A 25,050-nucleotide genomic window follows, 5' to 3' on the forward strand; every position below is an offset into this window, starting at 1 on the left:
ATCTTTGTATTATCATATATTTGTACACATATCTGTGTGAAATTAATCATCTTTCCATCTCAACACAATTTAGATCAATGTTGTCATCACTCATTTCATCTTGGCTTTTGTTAAAGCTTGGCTGAATCATTAAAGATCAAAACGTGCACTTATTTTAAATAGAAAATAACAAGAACACCGGAATAAAAGATCAAATTAATTTAAGATCTATAAATTAATATCTTCTATTGTTGAAGAAGAATTGAAAGTCGACATAAATCATTGAAATTGATCGATCGTATTTATTATCAATCACCCAATGGGTGATGGCACACAACGTGCCACTTCCGAACCGATCCTCGGTTTCCATTTTCACTCGTGTGAAATCACCCACCGTTACTTCCAATGCCTCTTGCATCCCATATCCAGACACGTACGTCTTCTCCTTTCTCTCTGTCTCGATTCTTCTTCGTTCTTGTCGACACGTCCGGAACAGGTGACCAGACGATCTATATAGGTGTTCTCGCACAGCAGAATCCCTTGATAAATGCTGGTCACTTTGCCGGACGTATGTAATTGCCGATATATGTATCTCGCTAATCTAATATCACATGGTAGGTATGCATTAATGTCAGTCGATGTTATTATATGCATTCGCAGGCACGCTCGCAAACTCATTTCGTTCGTGCTCGTACGAACGATAATCATTTATCGAAATAAAGCTACATACAAATGATCGATGTAGATAAGCGTGCCCTAGAAAGATTGCATTTTTCGGCGTTTTATCTGCCGACATGAAATTTTATGTTAGCTCACGAAAGAAAATCGTAAGAAAATATTCGAGCACGTTATACCATTAAAATAGGATGTTGTTGGATACAGATAAGGAAACTATGATTTATATATACATAACTGCTTTAAATTTTAATACGCATAGGCATTTTGATATTCTCTGCATTTTAGAAAGACAGTTGAAGATGTTTCAACAATATTACATCATTTTTACATACAAAACAAACTTATATTTTCTATGATTTCAAAGTTACTCATATCTTCGATAAATATCAAATTTTATATATATATATATATATATATATATATATATATATACACACATATAATTTGCAATGTGATATATCACAATTCGCAAATTTTGATATGAGGAATTATAAGAATTTTATATCTCGATTATTTCCATTACAGTCGTTTGTCTTTTCACAAGTTTTATATAATTCGAGAGAAAGAATATTGATAGTGTATAGATATCATATTTCTCTGAAATACTATAATGGCATACATTTTACTGAGCAATTCGTATGTTTGCTGTATGCATTTGACAATAATACCTAGAAGTTTCTAACATTTCTATGTGGCTTCAAGTTTCAGTTCAAATGTATTTTCCTTGTATACCACTTAATTCTCCGAAAAAACGTATACATATATTGCTGTAAATACATATATACGAATATGTGAGATGCAAAAACTGAAGAGCCGCGTAACATTTTGCTTGTTAACGTCTTGAACATGTACTAAATAGTCGCATAAATAAATTTAATATAATAGTAAATTTTGTCAAGAAGAAATTGTTCCGCGGCTTGTGATATTAATCAATATTCTTAAAAAAAATTAATGTAGCATGTTTATATAAATATTGATATAATCCTTGTCATGAATATTGATATAGTCAAAATTTATAATGGATCTAATGTCGCAATATATTTAAAAATCAATATAGCTAAAGATAGAAATTTGCCTTAAAAAAATAACAATCATAAACAATATTTATTTAAATTTATATTGTTATATTGATTTATATTCACATTTCAAAAAGAAATGAGAAACAGATTGTTACATTATTCCGGCAGTATACGAGCACAGTTAATACTACTTGAAGAAATGATGATATCCATCTCTGACGCGACTTACTCTCGGTATACCCCGTATTTATACAAAACTCAATTTAGAGTTAGTATCAAACAAACATGTTGGTAGCATACACATGTGCACACATAGGTATGTGTCGGTATAAACGCGCATAACTGCTACGTGTAGCTTTGCAAACAAGAACTTACGTTGCCAGCGTAAAACTTGTATACAAGTTTCGCAACTTGCGCGCCGCCGGCTACAGCAAAAATTTACACAATACCCTTGCTTCTGTTTTACGAAGGATTTCGCGAGAATTAGGAGAAAAGTGCTTTTAGTCTTTGTAGAAGGAAACGAATGTCGCTCCTTAAACAGCACTCCCGTAAGAATATCATCGAAGTGGTTCGTTGAAAGGTGGATCAGACAACGGAAAGTAATCGATTAATTTTAACTTAGCAAAAATTTACGTTTTTTTATTTTACTATTTACCTTAATCTTTAATATAAATAAGTACTTATGTAAAAAACAAATACCACAAAATTATGATTATTATGATTATTATAATTATATTATATAATATTTTCTTTATTTTTATATATATTAACTTGTACTATGTTATATTATGTTAATGCAAAAAATAATTGATAGTTCTTTTTTATTGACATCATCAATTATTATAGCTCATAATTCGTGATTTTATTCGTTTATAAAATGCAGCGTCAAAGATGGAAAAAATAAGCATGTGTGTCCATTGAATATTGGAAAAGAGAAAAAGCCAATAGCCAATTCTAGTTTAACTATTCTGCTTTCTTCTCTTTTAATGGTCTTTTAACGGAGAATAAAAGTTACTATTATATTTTGACTACCGTAGAAAAAACACAATCAATATACATCATATAAGCATTAGTCACGCAATGTGTGTATCGTCAATATAATTACGTATGCGTACATCACACCCGGCAAATTGTAATGTGGTGTATAATACGATGATAAATCATTTCTGCCGTAGCCGCATTCATACATAAACATATTTAGTTCTCAACACTAACGCACGACGTTAAACACTCGATTAACGTGCAAGCACATACGGCATCGCGCGTACGAGTTCGTTTAACGACGTCATTAATTACACTGTTCATTATCAAAATTTATCGTTAGTGAATCGAGATCATCATCATCATCATCATCATCGCGTTTATCGTATGATTATGTCGTCTGACCGACGTAATTTTCACGAAGGAATGCTTCGTACGCAGCATTAATTCGTGACCGCAATGTCAAACGACGCTCTGCGCGCACGACACGTGTACATTATTCCCGTCTTAACCCGGAGAAAGGTCGTGATCGAGTGCGGAAGTGTTGCTCAGGCGCGATTGTTCGAGTTCGACTCTATCTCGAAACTTTGTCCGCAGGTGACGAGGAGTTGTTAACAAAAAGGGCCGGCGAGTGCATTCTGCCTGGTGCCTGTCCCGCGTCCTGCACGTGCAACGGTGCAACGGTTGATTGCTCCAACAAGAGATTAACTGCGATACCGAAGGACCTGCCGCTTTATACGTCGACGCTGTAAGTAGACCTCTTAATTGATATGTTAAATTTGCACGCAATAAAGGAACGTGGTTAGTTCGCTGCTAATCAGTGGCAACAAAATTTTATCGGAAAACTCTATATACATTTTTTTTCTTTTTCGTATATCTTCTTCTCGATAAACAAACCGTTGATAACGAAAAAATGACAGATAAAAAACAGATAATTTCCGTTAAAGCTTCCTCTAACAATATTTTACTTGTCGTTACATCGCGAGAGCGGCAAACGTAGGCGTGTAAAATGAGAGAACCAAAGGCAAACTCAATTTATGTCATACAGGATGTAGCAGCATCCGCAATATATTTCATGCAGTTATGTTTGTCACGCTGAACGCACTTGCATCGCGAACATTTTTAGTGCCGCCCGAAATACTATGTGACATCGCGTTGATGAAGAGGCAGTTGGTTGATCTAAAATAAGAGAGATATTCCCGCCAAATATTTTGTTATTTAAGATATTCGGGTAAAAATAATCGCGCAATTTATACCTTCGCCAGGTAATTCCGTCTATCGTAATTAAAATTATAACAAGGTGCTTTTCCAATAAATAATGAGTAATAATTATACGCTATAATATATATTTAGTGCGATATAATTATACCATCATAATTTTCATAATATTCACACCGAAAAACTTATCTATTCAATACAGCAATTTGTGATAAGTATATAGATCTAGATAATAACATCAACATTTAAATATGCAATGGATACACATTATGTACCACAATATTATTAGCAATATTAAAGACTGGAATTATACAAGCAATTAATATCAGAGTTAAATGCAACACCGGTGTTAGCTCGAGTGATAATCATTTTTAGCTAATGGCAACAATTAGCGAGTTAAATACGGACATACATGTGCATTAATAATCCCTAGTATAAATTGCAGATTGCAATTGCAAAACGATGTATACAAGAAGATAAATTAAAATAAACGAAAAAATTGATTAAACCGTTTAAATATATATAATAAAATATATTTATTATAACAATAAAAAATTAGAAAAATAGAAAAACGGATAATAAAATGCTGAGAATAAATGTAGTAAATTTTATTGGCTTGTTGCATGCACAAATATGTCCATTTGCAATTATAAATATTTTATAATCTAATATTATAGGTACACATTTTACTATATAATTATAGACTGCTCTTACTTTTTCATGAGAAAATGTTCATTTCGAATTATCAAATGTCGGACAAGTCGATCGATCAGTCGGGACGGTCCAGTCGAGTAGTTAAAATGAATATCATTCGTCTATAGAAAATTCCTCGTCCCTTTGCTCGAATATTAATTCGATCGTCGAACCAGATAATCACCTGATTAAATCGTGGAATGCGATGGAAAAAAGACAATGATGAGATCGGGCTATTATTCCCAGTAAATTATGCATCCGGTCCGTTTAATGGATCGGCGCTTTGGAAAATAATTTCTCGATACCATTCAATGAGAGAGAAAGAGAGAAAGAGAGAGAAATTTTGATGCATATGTATCAGTTCTTAAAAATAAAAATACATAGCAAACGTACATAGCAAATTATTTTTCTACTAATATGTATATATATTCTTTAGTTTTTCTTTATTATTTTATTCGTATCTCTTATATTAAAGTTTATTAATAAATCTGATATACAATATTCAAATTTATTTTTACTCTCTCGCAATCGGATATTTTTGTCGAAAAACTTTAAAACTTTACGTATATCCGAAAATAAAACAGCGAGCGCTACTAATAATTGTTATAGGAATTGCGTTTATCATTTTACTTTATTTCATGTGCGCGTAGCGTACATTTTTGTACTCCGATAGGTTCCAAGTTAATAGTTTTAGCTCTGAACGTTAGAATATTAATTACGAACGAAGCAAAACAATCAACTGCACAAGTTACACTATTGCTTGGTATATCGCACGAAAATTCTGCAACACACCAATTTCTGCATGAGAGTTATTCCAGCGCGCAATTCGCAAAATTTATTGGGCGGCGCATTGTTATAACGCGGTAGAGAGAATAAATTGCTCGGCGGGTAGTCGAAAACAAGTGATGGAATAACGAACGGCAAGTACCAATTTCTCCTTTTTCTCTCTCTCTCTCTCTCTCTCTCTCTCTCTCTCTCTCTCTCTCTCTCTCTCTCTCTCTTTTTTTTTACTATTCGCTGTTTGACTAACGATATATACACGCCACAAAACACGCAGCATTTCGGCGCGATCATAGCCGCGATCTCGCTCTACATACAATCCTTTTTCACTTGTGTGTTCGCGCCAGACTGTTGAGCAACAATGAACTGGACAAGATCAAAGGGGACGGCCTTTTCGAGAAGCTGCCAGAGTTGCAGCATCTGGACCTCAGGAAAAATAAAATCTCTCGCATTGAGGCGTCCGCCTTTCAAGGGGCTCACAATCTCACCGACCTGTAAGTCAACCCGAATTTACGCCGTTTTCGTATAAGAAGCCGGCTTCTTCTTCACGATGTCGTCGCGTCGTCGTTGTCTTTCCGGAAAACTTCGCTTTTACTAGCACAATGGAAGTCGTTCTAGAAGTACCGTTGTGTAACGCCAGGATTGTTTTCTTTGCGCGGTCTTCTTAGTCGATATTTTCAACTTTAGAGAATCTTCCGGAGAATTTTCGAAAGCTACAATGTCCCTGGGAAAATTATTAAAACAATGCCGACGGTTTTTCATTAAAGACTCGAGTGGCATCTTAAATATCTATTTAACAGTTTCTGAAATTTTATCGTAAATAATTTGTATCTGCATACTGATTACCAGAAATATTACAATATCATAGATGTAACTACTTTTATTGATAATTAATCTATTAATATTGTATTCTAATTAATATAATATATTAATTAATTTAACAATATATAAATATTATTTTAATAATTTTTATATATTGTAAAAAGTAAATAATATACGGGTATTAAGATTGCAATTATTATATAGCTCTTCTTGTCATTTATAATTATTATATACAATGCATAATTCAGATGGCAAGGATTATAAATTCACAATAGCTGTATATACATATATATTTTTAAAGCATCTTGAGCATTATTTCGGAGTTTCATTCTACGTTTTGGAGATATGTTCTGAAGCGATTAAAGAATGTTTTAATAAAAGCGTTACATATATCTCACAGTACCAGCTTCAAAATGTTTCGCATACTTTCATGTCTTTCGTTTTCGAATGTGTTGAATGATATTTATCGATTCGTAAAAGTAACGACCGCAAATTGTAACGTGGTAAAACTCAATTCTCAATCTTTTCTCATTTTGTCGTAATATCTCGTTTCGCGAAATGACGAAGCTTTCTTTTCACAGACTTTTATCTGAAAATAGGCTGCGAGAAGTACACAACAAGATGTTTTCTGGTCTGACGAACCTTAAAACGCTGTAAGTACTCTCATTGATACAACATATCGTCTTCGTTGATAAAACGATATCGCACAATATAAACGCTGATTCGTATATAATTGACTCTCTGTGTAGAAATCTCGTCGGTAATTCCATTACGTGTATTATGCCGGGATCGTTTGATGACATGCCGCATTTACGCTCTATGTAAGTAAACAATTATCGGCTGTAAAATCATGGAAAATTATAATTTCACTTCCTCCTTATTTTACTACTGTATCATTTGATATATTTTTTGGTATTTGCAGCAACATGCAAAGTAACCCGCTAGCATGCAACTGCTATCTCGCGTGGTTTGCCGGATGGCTGAGAAAACGAGATATAGATGGAATAACTGGCCATTGTCATGATCCGCCGCGATTAAAGGATGCCATTATAAAAGACATTCCTCATCATGAGTTTAAATGCACCAGTGCGTAACATTCAATATATTATCTAATTAATCGCATTTGACTATTACGCAACTATAGATGATACATCTACCTTTGTGTAATTTGTATGATCGTATTTTATAGTCATTCAATAGTCGATCAGATCGCTATGAATTTGAAATAGAGAACAAATATGATACTAATATATACCGTGAAATATTCGATTGAATGCAGCTTTGCATGCAAACTGATTCGAACACGTACAAAATCGATATCAATTTACATATCTATTAAATCTATACGAATTTGTTTGTACGTTCGATTTACATGTTATCCGAATGGCGACCGCGAAGAAATTTCAGGAATAAGCAAGTCACTTTCACTTCACGCGTCTTTATTCGCTTCCATAAAATAATATTCGCGATCTGAATTGCAAATTCTCGTTAATGATCCACCAACCGTTTTATACCCATCAGACGACAGCGTGGGTTGCCTAGGCGACGATTACTGCCCGCCTCAATGTAATTGCGCGGGCTCGGTGGTGAGATGTTCGAGGTCTCAGCTTACAGAGATTCCGCGCGGGATTCCACCGGAAACCACCGAGCTGTATTTGGACGTGAACGACATCAAGACGATCCAGCCGGAGAGGCTGAACCACCTGAGGATTCTCACCAGACTGTAAATAAAACACGCGTGCACCATCCGTATATCTTTCGAGCGGCTTTCGCCATGTTTTAACGTCCGCTTCGTTTTCAGGGATCTGAGCAACAACCAGATCGGAATGCTGTCCAACGATACCTTCAGGAATCTCACGAAGCTCTCGCACCTGTAAGTCGAATATTTATTCCGCGGAGAGTTCTCTCGTAAACGATTTAAGTAATGTATGACGCGACGTATGAATCTCTTTTGCAGCATCATCAGTTACAATAAACTGCAATGCGTGCAGCGAAATGCCCTCGCGGGATTGAAAAATCTGCGCATAATGTGAGTCACATTTACGAACACCACTCAGCTAAAGTTTTTATCATGACGTACCTTTTTACCATCGTCACGAAACGATTTATGCACACACTTTTATGCGCCGTTCGTAGTTGTCGATATTTTGTAGTACTAAACCGAGTCGATATTTTGTAGTAACTAACCGACCATTTAATAAGTGCTCTCTATTAACGGAACAGAAATAAAATTTAACATTACTAATTGCATTAAAATGCGAATAAAATTTTACATTAAACTTTTAATTCGATTTATAGTTGTAGCACAATGGAGCCATTAATCCTAATAAAGTAAAATTCCATAATGTTAATCATAAAAGTTAAATTGTTAATCGATATCCGAGTCTTTTTTTCAGCCGAATAGAATAAAATAAAATTTAATGCTTCTATCTCGATAGCGCGAAAAATGCACAATAATCTCGTTTTCAGTTCACTGCACGGCAACGACATATCGGTCATCCCAGAGGGAGCGTTCGAGGACCTCAAGTCTATAACGCATCTGTAAGTATCGTTCCGTTTTGCAACCACACACACTCGATTTTCGGCACCAGCCATTTATCGATGACGATATTTACAGCGCTCTAGGGTCCAACCCGCTTTACTGCGACTGCAGCATGCGGTGGTTGGCCGAATGGGTGAAGAAAGATTATGTGGAACCTGGCATAGCCAGGTGCATGGAGCCTTCTGCAATGAGAGACAAATTGCTTTTGACGACACCGGCTAGTGCCTTTCAATGCAAAAGTAAATATCTTATAAACTTATATCTCGATTGCGGGCAAAATGGCCAAGAGACTCCACTTGCCGTCAAATTAATTAATTATTATTCGCAAATGGTACGGCAATAATGCACCTGCATAATTTGTTGATACAAATAACATAGAAGCGAGCAATTATTTATGCCATATCTACAACTTTAACCTAACGTTTTGCTTAAGTGTGCTTTGACATTCATTAATATTGTTTAATAAAATATTCACCATTTAAAGCAGAAATGCAGATCGCTATCCTGCTTAGTAAGTTTCGTTGTAAAACGATCCATTGAATATCGATTTTCCATTAGATTTAAATAGTATATATAACTTTTCGTTCTATTTAATGCCTATTTATTTCGACGGTATATCTCGGTACACAAAATCCGTAAAAGAGGCAAGAGGGGAATTTTCTCGATCCTTGGCCATTATTGATCCGCGATCGCGTACTAATTGTCGCACGTGACGGTGTTTTTGATTTTTCGTAGTATAACGCGACGCAGTCTGTTTAGTTCGTGGTTTTTTGGCCCAACATCACGGTAGGGTACTAAAATTGCTCATTAATCGTAGACCTTTCTTCCGCGCAGCCAAGCAACAGCCAGCCGAAGTCTTGGCCAAGTGCGACCTGTGTTACACCTCGCCATGCGAAAATGGAGGATTTTGCCAGGCGCTTCCGGACCGGCAGTTCCGTTGCAAGTGCACGCCAGGATATCACGGGGACCGGTGTCAGCATAAAATTGACGCGTGCTATGGAAATCCTTGCAGGAACTCCGGAACTTGCAAAGTACTGGAGGAAGGAAGATTCAGGTACTTAGCAAACGCGACAGTCGGAGTCTTGATCAAAGTAGTGGCTCGTCGGGCTGACTTTAGAGTTGTTCGTTCAGTGGTACCCATAGACAGCGTTTGCTATATTGTATCGTATCCAGACGAAACTTCCTTCGAGATCCTCTTGCGTGAATGCCCTACAGCTGTTTCTCCTCTTTCGCGTTAGCGCCTCTTGTCCTTACGAAATTACGTAGAATTTTCACTATGTATAATCATACGCATAATTAGGCAAGATATTGATGACATCTGAATTTTATTATTAGTTTGATTATTGTCTTAAAAATGAATCATAATCAAATAAATAATAATAATAATAATATTGCAAATTAGATTTATCGTATAAAAAGTAATTTATTTCTTTAGAAGACAATAATCAAATTAATTAAGAAAGAACTTAAACATTGCCAAACATATAAAATAATATAAACTGACACAATCGTATAATTGTATAAAAAAAGTATCGATGTCATCACGATAATAATATGATTGTAGATATTACACCAGTAGAGCCTGCACGTTATCAACATCATTTCGCGTATTCCAAATAGTTCTTTGAAACTATTGTAAATAGTTTGTCTGGACACACATCAAAGTAGATTTAAACATGCACGATAGAAAATGCTTGTATAGATAGATAGAGAATTGTATATCGAAGTTTGAGTTTTATTTCAATTCGATAAATCGTAAAAATACGCAATAAAAAAAAATCGTCTTGTGTTGTCGCTATGCTATTTTGACAATTTCGGCGTGCCGTGTTGCTTAAAGTGGCGCCTGAAGTAGAATCCGATCGAAGCGTTCGTCAAATTCTAGCTCTCAACACGCGTAATAAACGGGACCCTCTGCACGTGAGCCCCGAGGAGTGACGACTACCAGACGACTATAAACTGCCGACGGCGCTGTCAATAACCTACTCATAACAAAAAGGCTATTGCAATTATTGAAAAATCAAAATAACAAATTTACGCGCCTGCTATTTTCAGTGTGCTTGCAGAGAGAGAGATCAATATAAATGTGTCGTGTAACACAATATTTCTGATAAAAAGAATAATTTATCGAATTCTCTGAACAACAAGTTTATCCCTTATTATACATATTATTATTGTTTACAATATGTTGATAATAATAATGTAGTCCACGCACAACATTTGCAGTAATTATTTGCAGTTAACTATTAATAATGTAATAATTATTTATTTGCTTATTCCAATTAAATATCAAATTCAAATTAAATATAAATTTAATCGATTCTAATCTAATAATGAGATTGAAAGCTAATTTTTTTTTCTCGAGGCTCAATATATCATTAAATTTTCGAGTTTTTCTCTTATTCTTATATCATTTCACAATATAAACATTTAATCGTCAAATTTAACGCGCTGAAAGCACGCAGAAAAGAAAAGAGAGATGCGCAAATGTATCGGCAGTTTATCGCCCGCGGTATAGAATACGTTTGGCGGATCCACCGCGATCGCATGTCGGGCTCAATGTCTCGATTGACGTTCAGTCGGTGTGTGACAGTTGCGACTGCGCCCCCGGGTACAAGGGACTTCGATGCGAGAGCAACGTCGACGACTGTGCCAACAACAGGTGCGCTAATAACGCGACCTGCGTCGACCTCGTACAAGCCTATCGATGCGACTGCACCCCAGGATTCATGGGAGAATACTGCGAGGAGAAGATACCCTTTTGCACAAAGGGGCACGACCCCTGTGAGAACGGAGGCCGATGCGTCGATCACAAGACCCACTACAGCTGCGAATGCCCAATCGGCTTCACCGGCCTCAATTGTTCCACAAACCTGGATGACTGTGTCAATCATATGTGCCAGGTACGTGCGTGATAACTTTCACAATCAATAATATTATGCGTTCACGCAATCGATTGCCGGATTTAATTCCTTCGCGCGTTGTGTCAATTTAATGTCATTTCCTAGTCTTTCCGTGCGACGAAGCTAATTATACGTAGCGAACATAGTACATACAACGCGCTTTGTTGGAAATAATATATCGATTATATTAGATTGTTATATATTCTGAGTCTCATTCGAGTTTTGATTAATAAGCGTTTGGCAAAAGTACGTAATATTTTGCGTGTTGTCAGTCATAAATTCCTCTAACAATAAGATAACATGAGAAGAAAGTCGATAAAATAAATGTTACATTAGACTAGATATGCTTCTACTAATGATTGTCACGAAATATTGGATAATTCTAATTTAATTTTTCTACAATATTTTTCTACGTTTCTTCTTTTTTTTTTTTTTTTTTTTTAATGTCAGTATCAAGTGCGATGTTATATTAACATTTCTAGATTTTATAAAAAATTTTGCAGCGCATAATGAATATTGAACATTTTCTACAATATTTTCTTAATTTACAATATGTAATTAATTCTAAGCATTTATAAATACATAACACCTATAGTATTATTATTCAGTGTAAAATTCATTAAAATAAATAATTATACTATTACTGTAGAAATCGCGTGCACGACTACGTATATCTACATGAGTATACTCGATGATATCTGTTTCATTTACAGTATATCGTACAAATTTATTTTCTCATATCTGACAGTCGCGACAATCGCAATTAATTTCTCGCTACCGCGCTATCATTGCAGTTCTTTTTTTATATTTGCAGCAGTTGTAATAATACAGCGTTCTTCATTATTTTAGAATATTTTAATTATTGGATATTATATGTATTTTATAATTATAAATTTTTTTAAAATTATATATATTTATACGGCAGATATTTAATATATCGATATGCTTCAGATTGCATTTTGAAACGTATTTCTTGGATGAATCACTTAACGTAGTATCAATTTAATTCACCACAGTATCAACATGAAAAGTCAAACAGCGACATAACTTGACTTTCATGAGAACCAAACTTTTATTTGACTATCGACTCTTAAATAGAATTTCAACCGAACAGATATGATCTTCCGACAGAAAGAAACTTTACAAGATCCACGACCTAGAAGCAAAGTTGGCGCATAAAATTTTACGCGAAACTTCTTCTTCGCAGTGTTATAATATTGGCCAAATTTCATCCGAGTGTTTGCGCGGTTTTGGAGTAGCGGAAACTCGTATAGAGTTTTCGGCTTTGTGGTGCTAGCTCTAAAGCCACGATAGTATATCACGTTTCAAGCTTCCTAAGCTTTCATGAATGGCGCAAAATTGATCTACAGAGGCACTTCCATTAAATCTTCCATTTGCGTATATCGAGCGTGTATTCTGCATATATACATATACTGTGATATATACATAGATTGTGAAATATAATACTGAGAGAGAGTTTATATACACGATATACTATTTATCGGTTAATTGCAAAGTCTGTTACATAAACTTTTTAATTATGTTAAATATTGCAATCATTGTGATCACCGCGCTTATAAATCTTTATGTAACATTAAATAACGTCATTCCGAATTGGTTCAACCGGGATTCAGCCATTGATAAGATTAGCACGTGTAACTCATAGAGGGGATATAGTTGCACATATGTGACTTAAGCCGGAATACATGGCCTTTAGTTTGAGACTCTAGACCAGGCATGTGAAACTGGCGGTCTGCTCGATGATTTGTAACCCTCTGCTAGTAGTTAGCTGCATCCACACAGTTTGTGCGCGCGTTCCTATCTTATCCGCAAAGTTACTGGCAGACATTAATTAGATGGCTACATTAGAAACGCATCGATGTTCAAATTATTATTTCTATTTATTTTCTCTTTCGTAATATCTTATCTCAGATTTACTAATTTTAAGAAATGTTTTATATATATTAATCGATTAATCCATACACCATACATAATTGACACTTAATAACAAAGCAAAATCTATGAAAAAATAATATCTAAATATTTTTTAATTTATGCGATGTTAATGTTTTATCAAAAACCAAAGACTCTTAAAAAGTAATATTAAAAACATAAAAATATCAAAAAGAAATGCTAATGTCAGATGTTCGAATGATAGAATGTTATGATGAATGTGTTAAAGTTTAAGCTTGATTTACATATTCTTTTCTCTGTTTCTCTCTCTCTTTTTCAGCTTTTTGAACTTCAAAATTTTTATCAGCACATTTTTATCTTTGCAAACTAAATAAATTATTTATTTCGCAGAACGGTGCTACTTGCATTGACGGCATAAATAATTATGAATGTAAGTGCGCGGCGGAGTATACAGGGAGATACTGCGAGGCTGCACCCTCGACAGCCATGCTGTATCCACAGACCAGTCCGTGTGCCCACCACGACTGTCAGCACGGTGCCTGCTTTCAGCCTGCTCCTGCCTCCGCCGCGGACTATCTTTGCCAGTGCCATCCCGGCTATACCGGTAAGTCTCTCAAAAAAAAGTTTATCTCTCGATATTTGGATGCCATGATCACATATTTTATTTTAAAAATAATACAATATATTATACATTGACTTTAAATAATTTAATTTTATTTAAAGAGAACAAAATTGACATAAAAATCACTTTCTTATGTTCTGTACCTAATGTGGATTTCTTTTATAAATAATTTCAATAAATATCATTTGATATATTCTCGTCAAAAGTCAGAATTCAATTCAATCTTGTAATTTCAAGAATAAAGAATTTTCTATTATCCCTTGCATGCGTGTCATTTCGAGACAAACTGCGTGACATGCGAGACCACCTATCATTTCAGGAAAACGATGCGAGTACCTGACGAGTCTGAGCTTCGTGGACAATAGCTCGCTGGTCGAGCTGGAACCGCTACGCACGAGGCCCGAGGCGAACGTGACCATCATATTCACGACCACGCAGGAAAACGGGGTTCTTCTCTATGACGGGCAAAGCGACGGGCACATCGCTGTCGAGCTCTTTAATGGGCGGGTCAGGGTTTCGTACGACGTGGGTAATTATCCTACCTCGACGATGTACAGTTACGAGATGGTGGCCGATGGCAAACCTCATATGGCGGAGCTGCTGGCGATCAAGAAAAATTTCACAATGAGGGTCGACCGGGGCCCCGCCAGAAGCATCATCAACGAGGGTCCGAAGGAATATCTAAAGCTTGTCACGCCGATGTTCATCGGTGGCGCAGCGCCGGAAGTTGCTAAAGTCGCATTTACCGAGTTTCACTTAAGGAACATTACGAGCTTCCAAGGTAAATTTTCTTCTGACATTGAAAAGTATCTCATCAAATTTTAATTCTGCATTATTCTTATAAATTTAATAAATTATTATAATAAAAAATAATTTAAAAATAATTATTATAATAATATTAATAATATTAAATAAAATTATTATAAAGATGTACATACTGTGTCATTACGAAAAGATTTTTTTTTCAATAAGATTACAAAGAAACATTAATTTCACTATAATATTGTTTTGTAATATTTATATAAGAAAATAGAATAATAATTTTTTTTTTTTTTAATTTAAATCAGTTATTTCGAATAATCGTTTTTATCATATAATTATCACAATTATTTTAAATTGCGTTTACTTAATTATAAAAAAAACTATTATAATAATGTTGTAACGAAATCATTGAGTTGGGAATTTCGAAGATTTCACGGTTGATTTGTGTTCTCTACCACTGCTAGTTCCAACACCAATATCCTGCGGTTCCTCGGGGAAACGATAGTTGTCGCAAACTCGGAATATCAGCCACAAATTTACAACTTGTGGAGATCTCATTTAATATTCGGTTACATTTTTGATGTCCCTCGGCGCAATACTGATTTACTATGTTTGCATATAGTGTAGGAAATAATATGTAGCATATATCCGAGAGAAATTAGATTTGAAAAGTTTTGTAACAATATGACATGTAGAATTCGTAATCACATGCGGAATGCATTATATAGCGAAATTTATATTATAATTGTAGTTAAATTTCTCTCCTTTTTTTATTATTATAAAATAATGATGTTGCTAATAGTATATGAGAGAAAGTATGTCATCAACATCAATTGCACTGATCTCACGCGTGAGACGTAATCTTTTATAAATATTTATGTGGATGCATGGAGTATGTATTTACTCATTATCATATCCAATTGCATCGTATAACGTTCGGTATACGCATTCCTATGCCGCCACTCTTTATATAGGATAAAGCAAAAGTTTCTCCCTCGCTAGATCCATTAAAAGTTTTCTTGCTTTATCTCAGGCTGCATCTCTGAGATGTGGATCAATCATAAGTTGGTAGACTTCAGCAACGCCGCAAAGATGCATCGCGTTACTCCCGGATGTGCTGCTAGCGAAGAAGAGGCCGACGAGGCGAGAGATATTGTTGCAGCTGAGGGAATTAACAATAGCGGTAGTAATGAGGAATCCATGCCGCAAGAACATATACCTCGCGAACATTCTGGTATTTCTGGTATGTTAAACGTACAATTATTAATTACAACTTTAAAAATCGAGCACACTTGAATTCTCAAATTTCCGAAATTACAAGTATTTTTTTACGAAGCAACTTACAAAGCAGATAGGGGATCACGTATTTAAAATAGTTTTATCTATTTTATAATTGACACTAGAACAACAAAAGCGCACGCTACGCGCGCACCTTTAATTTTATATTAAAAAGAATTATATTTTCAAAAAAATAATATAAAGTTTGTTTGAACTTGATTAATATTTTTTGACAGAAATCAGCTGATTAAAGTGTTAATTTGCTAATTAAATTAATGTTAAAATAATATGTTATTATAAAAATTAAAATAGTAATATGTTGTAAATTATGTTATCATATTTTATCCTCGATTAATATTTTTTGACAGAAATCAATTGAGAACTGTCAAACTATTAATCAAGTTTGAAGTATTATAACATATTATTATTTTAATTTCTATGACATTATTATTTTAAAATTTAATTAGCAAATTAACGGTTTAATCAGCTGATTTCTGTCAAAAAATATTAATTGAGTTTAAATAAAATATATTTTTTTTAATATTCATTCTTTTTAATACAAAACCGAAGAATGACGCGCGTAGCGCGCGCTTGGGTTGTTCTAGCCTTTTTCTAAAAAAGGCATGTTAAGTTGATTCTCGCAAGTATTGCCTCTTTTTCGCGGTGCTAATTAACTGTCTCGATACGCGTTGTGCGTTATATTCATAGCATCGAGAGGCTGTCATCACGAAGATTAACAGTTTGACAGTTAAGTAATCCAAAATAAAATTAAATATACTAATAATATGTTTTAAATAATATGTTATACTTCGAGACTTTCGAGAATCGACTTAACATACCTTTTTATAGAAAGGGATTATATACTCATTATAATTAACATACGGTTATCATTTGTTACCGTAATGATGTATTGCATTTATATAAAGCATTGAATCGATCATATATAACGAAAAAAATTATACTTTAAATAGAATTACAATAAAAAAAATTAATAAATTATAATTGGAAATATTTTTTAAATTATCACATGGTATTTTAAGAAAACTTAAGAAAATTTATGTTAATTATAGATGTCATCATGTCGGTAAGTGGATTGGTGCCTTCGCATGCATGTATCGGACACGAGTGCAGAAAAGGATCTCAATGCATACCATCGCTATTCGGCAACAGTTATTCTTGCCGGTGTCAAACTGGTTGGCAAGGGCGATACTGCGAGAAAGGTATTGACGCATTCTTTAACTTTATCTTCATGAAATACCTTTTCTTATTATTAATATACATTATTCGTATGTTTAATTTATAATATCATCCATCACTTCGAAAATAATTGACACTGTTGTCGTAGCACCAACTTGTCGCAAGGAGCATACAAGGGAGTACTATAGCGAGAATGGATGTCGAAGTCGACGACCCGTGAAGCTTGCTAAATGTTGGGGAAGTTGCGGCAATTCCTGCTGTTTACCGCGGAAGACTAAGCGGCGCAAGGTACATAGGATATTCATATATCGATTGGAACTCGCGCGAACGATACGGTTTCCGAAACACACCACACACAGATCCTATTATATATACATATATATATATATATGTATATATATTTCAATTGTCTGGGGGATATTCCACTGTATAACATCAAATCTCGGAGTAAATTAATGTTGCATCAACATTTACATGTTATGAGACCTCTACTATTATACGGTCGACAATGGACAACGCCGATGAATATTGAAGCCCGTATCGCTCTTGTTCTTGTTAATTGGCGTCAAATTCCGCGTCGCAAGTACGACGGGTCAGGCCGAAGCGAAGTAGACCATCGCGTCTTCCAAAGTGATCGATCGCACAATGAACCGACCGAAGCAACCGCGCCAATTACCGCAATTATGTTCATCAAACTGGCCGCCGTTATTTGCCGACAACGGTAGGACGGATGGCCATTATAAACAATTACGTATTAATTTCAGGTACGATTAATTTGCACGGACGGCATGCGATACACCAAGGACATTGACCTGGTACGTAAGTGCACATGTACCCGCAAATGTTACTAGCCAGTCGACGCATCGCGGCCCAAGTCTCGTCGACGTGCGTCGAGACGTGAAACGAGACCGAGAAGAAACCCCCGGATCCGTAGCAGCACCCCCGCTTCTCGCGCTTCCATGCGGAGATGACGAAAGGAGCGGCAGCGGGACGGCGAGGACCGAGACCACGTTACCACGTGTCCTCGACATCCCTATGCGACATCCCTTCGCGAGAGACGCAAGGGAGTGCGTGACGAAGTGCAGGCCAAAACGAGATGGACACACACATAGCCGGCTCAGTGTGATATGTATTATTAAAGAAAAAAAAAAAGGGTGAGAAAAGAGAAAAAGTGAGAGAGAGAGTAAGAAAGTAGAAGCAAGATTATATTGTACGTATATATAGCTACGGACTCTATCGATATCGAAGCAGTTAAACGTATACTAGGTATTATTCGTATATATAATGACCCGATATAGGTAATATAAAACGAAGGGTGGACGAAGGGTGAGACGCGAGCGCGCGCGCGGACCAACGCGTGTCCGCAACATTTGCGATCGCGGACCGCGCACGCGGGCGCTTGCGTGTTCGTAACATCGTACGCACGAGTGCGTGCGATTACGTCGTTGATTTAGCGCGGAATGGACCTAACTGGTAATAGGGGATTCGCGGCGGCGTGTAAACAGGCTTCCGTAATCTTCTTATAGGATCTATACGCACCGCATTTTGTTTAATACATTTCCCGATGACGATTATAATCTCCTTTGTAATATACCAATGTAATCGGCATTCTTTTTCAAAAGTCATTATTTAAAAAATGTATTAACTTTCTATTATTAAATATATTATCTTTCATCCCAATGAAAATTTGCGAAATATCTGAAAAAAGCAATTAATATTTGATACGTTTATTTGAAATTCCTGAAAGATACATTAATTAAATTAATATCTGTTGAAGGATCACCGCTCTCTCTATTTTAATAAAATTATATTTTTTGAACATACTTGAATTTTTATATGAAAATATTACAATAATGAAAATATTATTGACAATCGTAATTTCTTGGACAAGTTTACTAAGTGTTCGCGAAGCCTAGATCCCATGTTAGGTCTACCTTCCTTTCAGCGAATTTTTACACTAAACGCGAATCTTCGATCGTATAGCTATTTCTACCCACTGAGCAATGGTCTTTGAATTTTTGCAAGAAAAGATCTACAAAAACGTGAAAAATAGCGAAAGGAAGAGAGAGAGAGAGAGAGAGAGAGAGAGAGAGAGAGAGAGAGAGAGAAAGAAAAATAAATGTTTGTGCGAGAATGACGCGAATGATTACAATACGCTGTTGCTGCAAATTGTTTGATCTGACGATCGAAACATTTCGCTTGTACAATATACACGCGAATATAACATCGTCATATTAGCCAATAAATCTAAACGAAGCGGAGGCTAATAATGGCACGAACGGCGGTGTGTTTCTTGCCTTTTTCACGAGTTTAGTTACAGTGCTGCTAATTTAGCGTTCCAACTATCACTTTAACTGCACAATCCTTAGCTAGCTAATTAGATCGTCTGTAAATCACACGATAATCAGAAGACAAGCAGTTATGCCATTAAAAAGTCATGTAGAAAAGTCAAGTATGTGAATATAAATCACTGATAAGTGTCTAACTAAATATAAAATATATTTTAAGCGTGGCAGAAAACATTTAACTGAAAGTCACGCCGTCAACATCTTATCTCACCTCACCGACAGCAGCAGTGGGAATGTAGCTTAATTTTTGAAAAAGCCAAGAAATCGTGCCGCGACAAAATCGCCGAGATGGACTGCATCGCGAATTTCGAAGGGCGCGCTTCGAATTTTTCACTTTACGGCCTAATATTACGTTTCGAGGTGCGAGATGCAGCCTGTAAGCTGCATGGAGCAACGGAAGACTCGCATGCGAGCGATTTTCGGATCGATGATTTTGAGCGATGATAGGAAAACGAATTATGGAGGATTTATGGAGCAACCTGCGTATAAACATTTGATCAGCCGATTACTAGACGGATGTAACTAATATAGGTCGGTAAATCATCGGTAATTCGAAACGGCGCGGCGTTCGCCGATACAAAACCACGTAATTATTTTTGTATAAGCGGATTATTTATATCTAAGCTAATTTGCTATTAGTTTAATCAAGAAGCGTAATTCGTTCGTAAGCCTCTATTAATGTATGTCGTATATCACGTACCTATGCTATACTTATTTATACGTATCTATCCTCCTCCCAACCTCCCCAGCCTCTCCTACCCCGGAAAACTGCCTCTTCCACTGCCAGTATTTATATGTATTTATTCCATTTCTTTCTTTTATTTGATAACATTTATGTATTAAACTATTTTTTAAACACACACCTAGGATGAACGAATATCTCTCGACGTATTTCGCTATCATCCTTCACGATTTCGACGCGATTTTATCTAGCGTGCGCCTCGCGAGAAAGTACCAATCGTAGAATTTATATAGACATAGCTTTCGACCGTTAAACGGTCACACGATTGTAGTATATCTCTTTTCGGATTTCAATGCCATTATACGACTGCCACGCTTGACAACTGCCACGCTTGACAACTGCCAATGTCATGTATTTATCTGGCCATATATGAGAAAACGCGATGAAAAAGATATCTATCGATTTAAAGACACACTGAAGATCTTTAACATATTTTTTTACATTTTTTTACTTAGTTTCACGCTAAAAGGTATATTTATTTTGATGTAAAATAAAAGTAGAGACGAATAATAAAAGATTAACAAATTGTATAAACGTGGACGATGGCATCCATCTGTTGATGGACAGGACCGAATATCATCATTTGTCTTTACGGTTTTTTTTTTTTATATATAACGTAATGGAAAGGTAGATGTATCATGATCGTACGATATAATATAAAATATAATTTGATAGTATTAGTGATCGCATAAGTTCTCTGTGCCGTTATGTTTACGAATCATTGATTATCAGTATTTCGTTAATACTAATCCAGATAAATTTCTGCGAAACATATTTGAGGCTGGCGCCTGTCGGAGAAGAACGGATTTTTGTAAAATGATTCTGTACATTTGGTCCAACGAAATAAACATATGCAAGCAAACGTACGTTCACTCGTCGTCAGTAATCCATCGCAACATATAATTTAATCTCTTATACATTTCGTATTTAATATTAAAGGGCAGAATATTGTAGAAATGCGACTAATGAATATTATTACGAGCTATAAATTATACGAATATATTTTGCTCGAAATATATAAAGTGTGTAAATACATTCTTTCGTTTATACAAAGAAACCGCGTTATCTATCAATTGGATATTAATATCAGATTCAACGCTTAAGCGCAAAATCGTATGATTTTACATTACATTACGGCAAATCCATCGTGACATGTTTATGTCACATAAAATTGTAATGCAGAGAAATATGATATATTTCACGAACTGTGTGCACACAGCTATGTGTGTATATATATATATATATATTAGACAATAATAAAAGGGGGAATGCTCACAATATCGTAATATATTTTTATGTCGTGCGCCCGGAATTCCTGTGTATAACTGTGTATTTGTATATTTATTTGACGAAAATGTTTCATGTATATTTCGTGATCGATTGACTGGCGCATGCGACCGACGCATACCATTTGACTTTGATTCTCTTCGTAGAACGTAGCGAACATTTTTACCTTCGAGTTATCGAATCATACGCTTCGAAGGACACACACATGCCTCGGCTTTGCCAGACATTAGCAATGGGAACGAAATCTTTCACTTGCCTTTATGGAGGAAAGTCTTTCGGGGGAAAGCACCTCTTTATCGAAATCGGGTTGTTCGCTTCCGTGAATTTTGCGCACCGATTCACTCTATGAAGAATACATAAGCATCAAGACACTTTGTCTTTTGATACTGTAACATTCAATGCAAGAATCGAGAAAACTATTTTGTCGCGCGTAAATCCATTACGAGAATTTAATTAAATCGCATGCGCATGAATAATCAAAAGGAAACAAATCAGAGATAAGAACAATCAGATCAAGCGGAAAAGATTTGCTGCTAAACTATTTCGGGAGTAGATAAATTTCCGATTGATATTAACACCCATATTTTATTGATAGGAAATGATTTATTCCTGGCAGTCCGTAAAAAATATTGTGTAAAAAAATTAAATCAGTATCTCATGAATTAAATAATGTTATATTATTTGCAGTGCACATTTGGCTAAATGGCTAAATGCGACTGTCTGCTTTTTATGTCAATATTCGACAAGAAAATATGCATAGACACATTAACATAAAAATATTATCATATCTCTCAAAGCAACCGCATTTAACATTAGATACATGGTGATAATTCAGATTATGTACGCAATCTTGCGATGGATATATCTAATTATAGAATAAATATTTTGTAAAATTTATAAATCCAATTGGTAAAATTTTCACTTATATAGTTTGAATGTCTTTATTTGGAGGACTTATGCGAACAAAGATTGATATAACATTCCATATGAAGAATGCAGATATTAGTTAAAAGAAGAACGCGCGTTTCACCTAAACCTTAACAACGAATAAATTTAGTTCATGTAATTTCTTATTGTATTGATATTTTTTGGAGAATTTCCGGGAACAATAAAGAAAATTTTGGAAAGCACAGTATAATGCCGAAATTATTAAATTTAGTTTACGTATTTTAACTTTATATAGATATTGGAAATATATAAAAGTAATTAAACGATGTATGGATAATTTTTAATTATATAAATAATAAAAATGTTTCTATAAAGACTATGCTTCCTCTGTATTCTGTATTTATATGTATTTCAGTCTGATCATATCGCAAATTTTAAAAGCCATAAGCAAAGTTTTTCAACATATTGCAACATTAAGTTTATTTTCAAGATCACATTATATGCAATGACGCAGTGAAAGTCTGACACGTCCTTTATAACGAAATTTTTGATGACATTTTTGAATGTATCCAATAATATATCTCGAGACATGAATTAATGAGAATAAATGAACAGTGCGAAAAAATGTATGCGTCAGTGAATACAATATGAGTGTAAAAGAAAAATGTTTCCAATGAGTATGCCAAGGTATAAGAGAGCGCGTGTAAGGCAATAAGTATAAATGTGGTTATCGTGCAAGCACGTTTTACTAAATGACGATGGAATACTGCATGCCTAGACTCTAACTCTATATTATAGATATATCAAATTAGTTAATTAGCGTAAAAAAAGCAAAATGTCTATGTTTATATAATGTAATAAAATTCTCGAAATGTGAACGCTATTAAATAAACGTATGTAAAGTTTAACAAACATTTTTCGCTATTAATAGACCCACGTACATATGGAAAATAAACCCGAGACGCGTTTGTTATAATTAATAATGTGATAAACACATCATTAAGAATCAACTATCATCTATTAATTAAATTAATTTAATAACATTGCAAGTAATATAAGAAATAAACAAAATTAATAATATTGTTTATTTCTTATATTACTTGCAATGTTGTAGTACGTCTTATTGACGTCGTATAGTACGTCAGATTGAATTATATTATTAAAAATTGTCAATATACATATACAAAATGTCTTTCTTTTGAATATAAAAACCATTATACACAGATTAATTCTTCATATTATTTCTTTTTAGATTATATCTTTATATTCATTATGAATTATTTGCATTACAAATAAATTCTATATAATTACTACATACTATACATACTACGTAATCGAAATACCATGTGATCGAAAATGAGTGAAAGAACATGAAAAAGACGCAACTACGTTCCGTCTTTTTACAATCATATGCCATCGATAATCGATCAACATGAATGAATGGATTACAAAAAATTGGAATAAAACTGGAGCGCATTATAATAAAAAAAATATTATAATTATATAATTATATAAATATATTTACATAATCATTATATAATTATGTAATTATTTACACAATTTATAATCACACATATAATTAATAATCATTAGTCTGTTTTTTAAATGAATTCTTGAAATAAATTAGATTAAATATAATTATAAAATGTTAATATGTATTATAATACGTATTTAATATGTAAGCTTTTAAACCTAGCACCCGACTTTTTACAAATTAATTTTATTAAACGGAAAATAATAGCATTTCGTTTGTAGTTGTTTGTAATAACAATAATTTCGTTTGTAGTTTTCTCAATTAATAAATAAAAAAATATTTTAAATGACTCGCACCCGACATTAAGATATCGCAAATCCGCTTGTGCAGTCTTCTTTAGAATCGTTTGTAGTTGTTTGTAGTGATTTTCCTTTCGTTTGTAGTTGAGCCGTTCAAAAGTTATAAACAATTGTTTATTCGTCCAAGAGGTAAATTTGTTAATTTTAAAGATATCGCAAATCCGCTTACGCGGTCTTCTTTAGAATCGTTTGTAGTTGTTTGTAGTGATTTTCCTTTCGTTTGTAGTTGAGCGGTTCAAAAGTTATAAACAATTGTTTATTCGTCCAAGAGGTAAATTTGTTAATTTTAAAGATATCGCAAATCCGCTTGCGCAGTCTTTTTTAGAATTGTTTGTAGTTGTTTGTTGTGATTTTCCTTTCGTTTGTAGTTCAGCGGTTCAAAAGTTATATACAATTGTTTATAACTTTTGAATCGCTCAACTACAAACGAAACGAAAATCACTACAAACAACTACAAACGATTCTAAAAAAGACTGCGCAAGCGGATTTAAAAAATCTTAAAAATTGACAAAATTAGCTCTTGGACGAATAAACAATTATTTATAACTTTTGAACCGCTCAACTACA

At 34.5% G+C, this 25,050-nt stretch overlaps 1 protein-coding gene and 1 long non-coding RNA gene across 4 annotated transcripts in view; one reads left to right on the forward strand and one right to left on the reverse strand.

Moving 5' to 3' along the window:
- Positions 1-23,536, forward strand: part of Sli (slit guidance ligand) — a 329,787-nt gene extending 306,251 nt beyond the window's left edge. For both annotated transcript variants that reach the window (XM_083053307.1, XM_083053308.1), the window contains exons 13-30: positions 3,255-3,405; positions 5,696-5,842; positions 6,752-6,823; positions 6,920-6,991; positions 7,093-7,256; positions 7,692-7,893; positions 7,972-8,043; positions 8,128-8,199; positions 8,640-8,711; positions 8,788-8,951; positions 9,547-9,766; positions 11,303-11,612; positions 13,917-14,130; positions 14,468-14,929; positions 15,944-16,153; positions 17,259-17,408; positions 17,534-17,673; positions 18,150-23,536. In XM_083053307.1, the coding sequence (XP_082909433.1) occupies positions 3,255-3,405; positions 5,696-5,842; positions 6,752-6,823; positions 6,920-6,991; positions 7,093-7,256; positions 7,692-7,893; positions 7,972-8,043; positions 8,128-8,199; positions 8,640-8,711; positions 8,788-8,951; positions 9,547-9,766; positions 11,303-11,612; positions 13,917-14,130; positions 14,468-14,929; positions 15,944-16,153; positions 17,259-17,408; positions 17,534-17,673; positions 18,150-18,236 (2,981 nt within the window). In that variant the 3' untranslated portion in view covers positions 18,237-23,536. The remainder of the gene's footprint in view (positions 1-3,254; positions 3,406-5,695; positions 5,843-6,751; positions 6,824-6,919; positions 6,992-7,092; positions 7,257-7,691; positions 7,894-7,971; positions 8,044-8,127; positions 8,200-8,639; positions 8,712-8,787; positions 8,952-9,546; positions 9,767-11,302; positions 11,613-13,916; positions 14,131-14,467; positions 14,930-15,943; positions 16,154-17,258; positions 17,409-17,533; positions 17,674-18,149) is intronic.
- Positions 1-25,050, reverse strand: part of LOC145944816 (uncharacterized) — a 394,708-nt gene that overhangs the window by 365,703 nt on the left and 3,955 nt on the right. The gene's annotated exons all lie outside the window — the stretch shown is intronic.

The sequence above is a fragment of the Prenolepis imparis genome, unplaced genomic scaffold, assembly GCF_030444845.1.
Source record: "Prenolepis imparis isolate NDT839.2.m4 unplaced genomic scaffold, iyPreImpa1.0 SCAF_1, whole genome shotgun sequence".
Classification (NCBI taxonomy): Eukaryota; Metazoa; Arthropoda; class Insecta; order Hymenoptera; family Formicidae; genus Prenolepis; species Prenolepis imparis.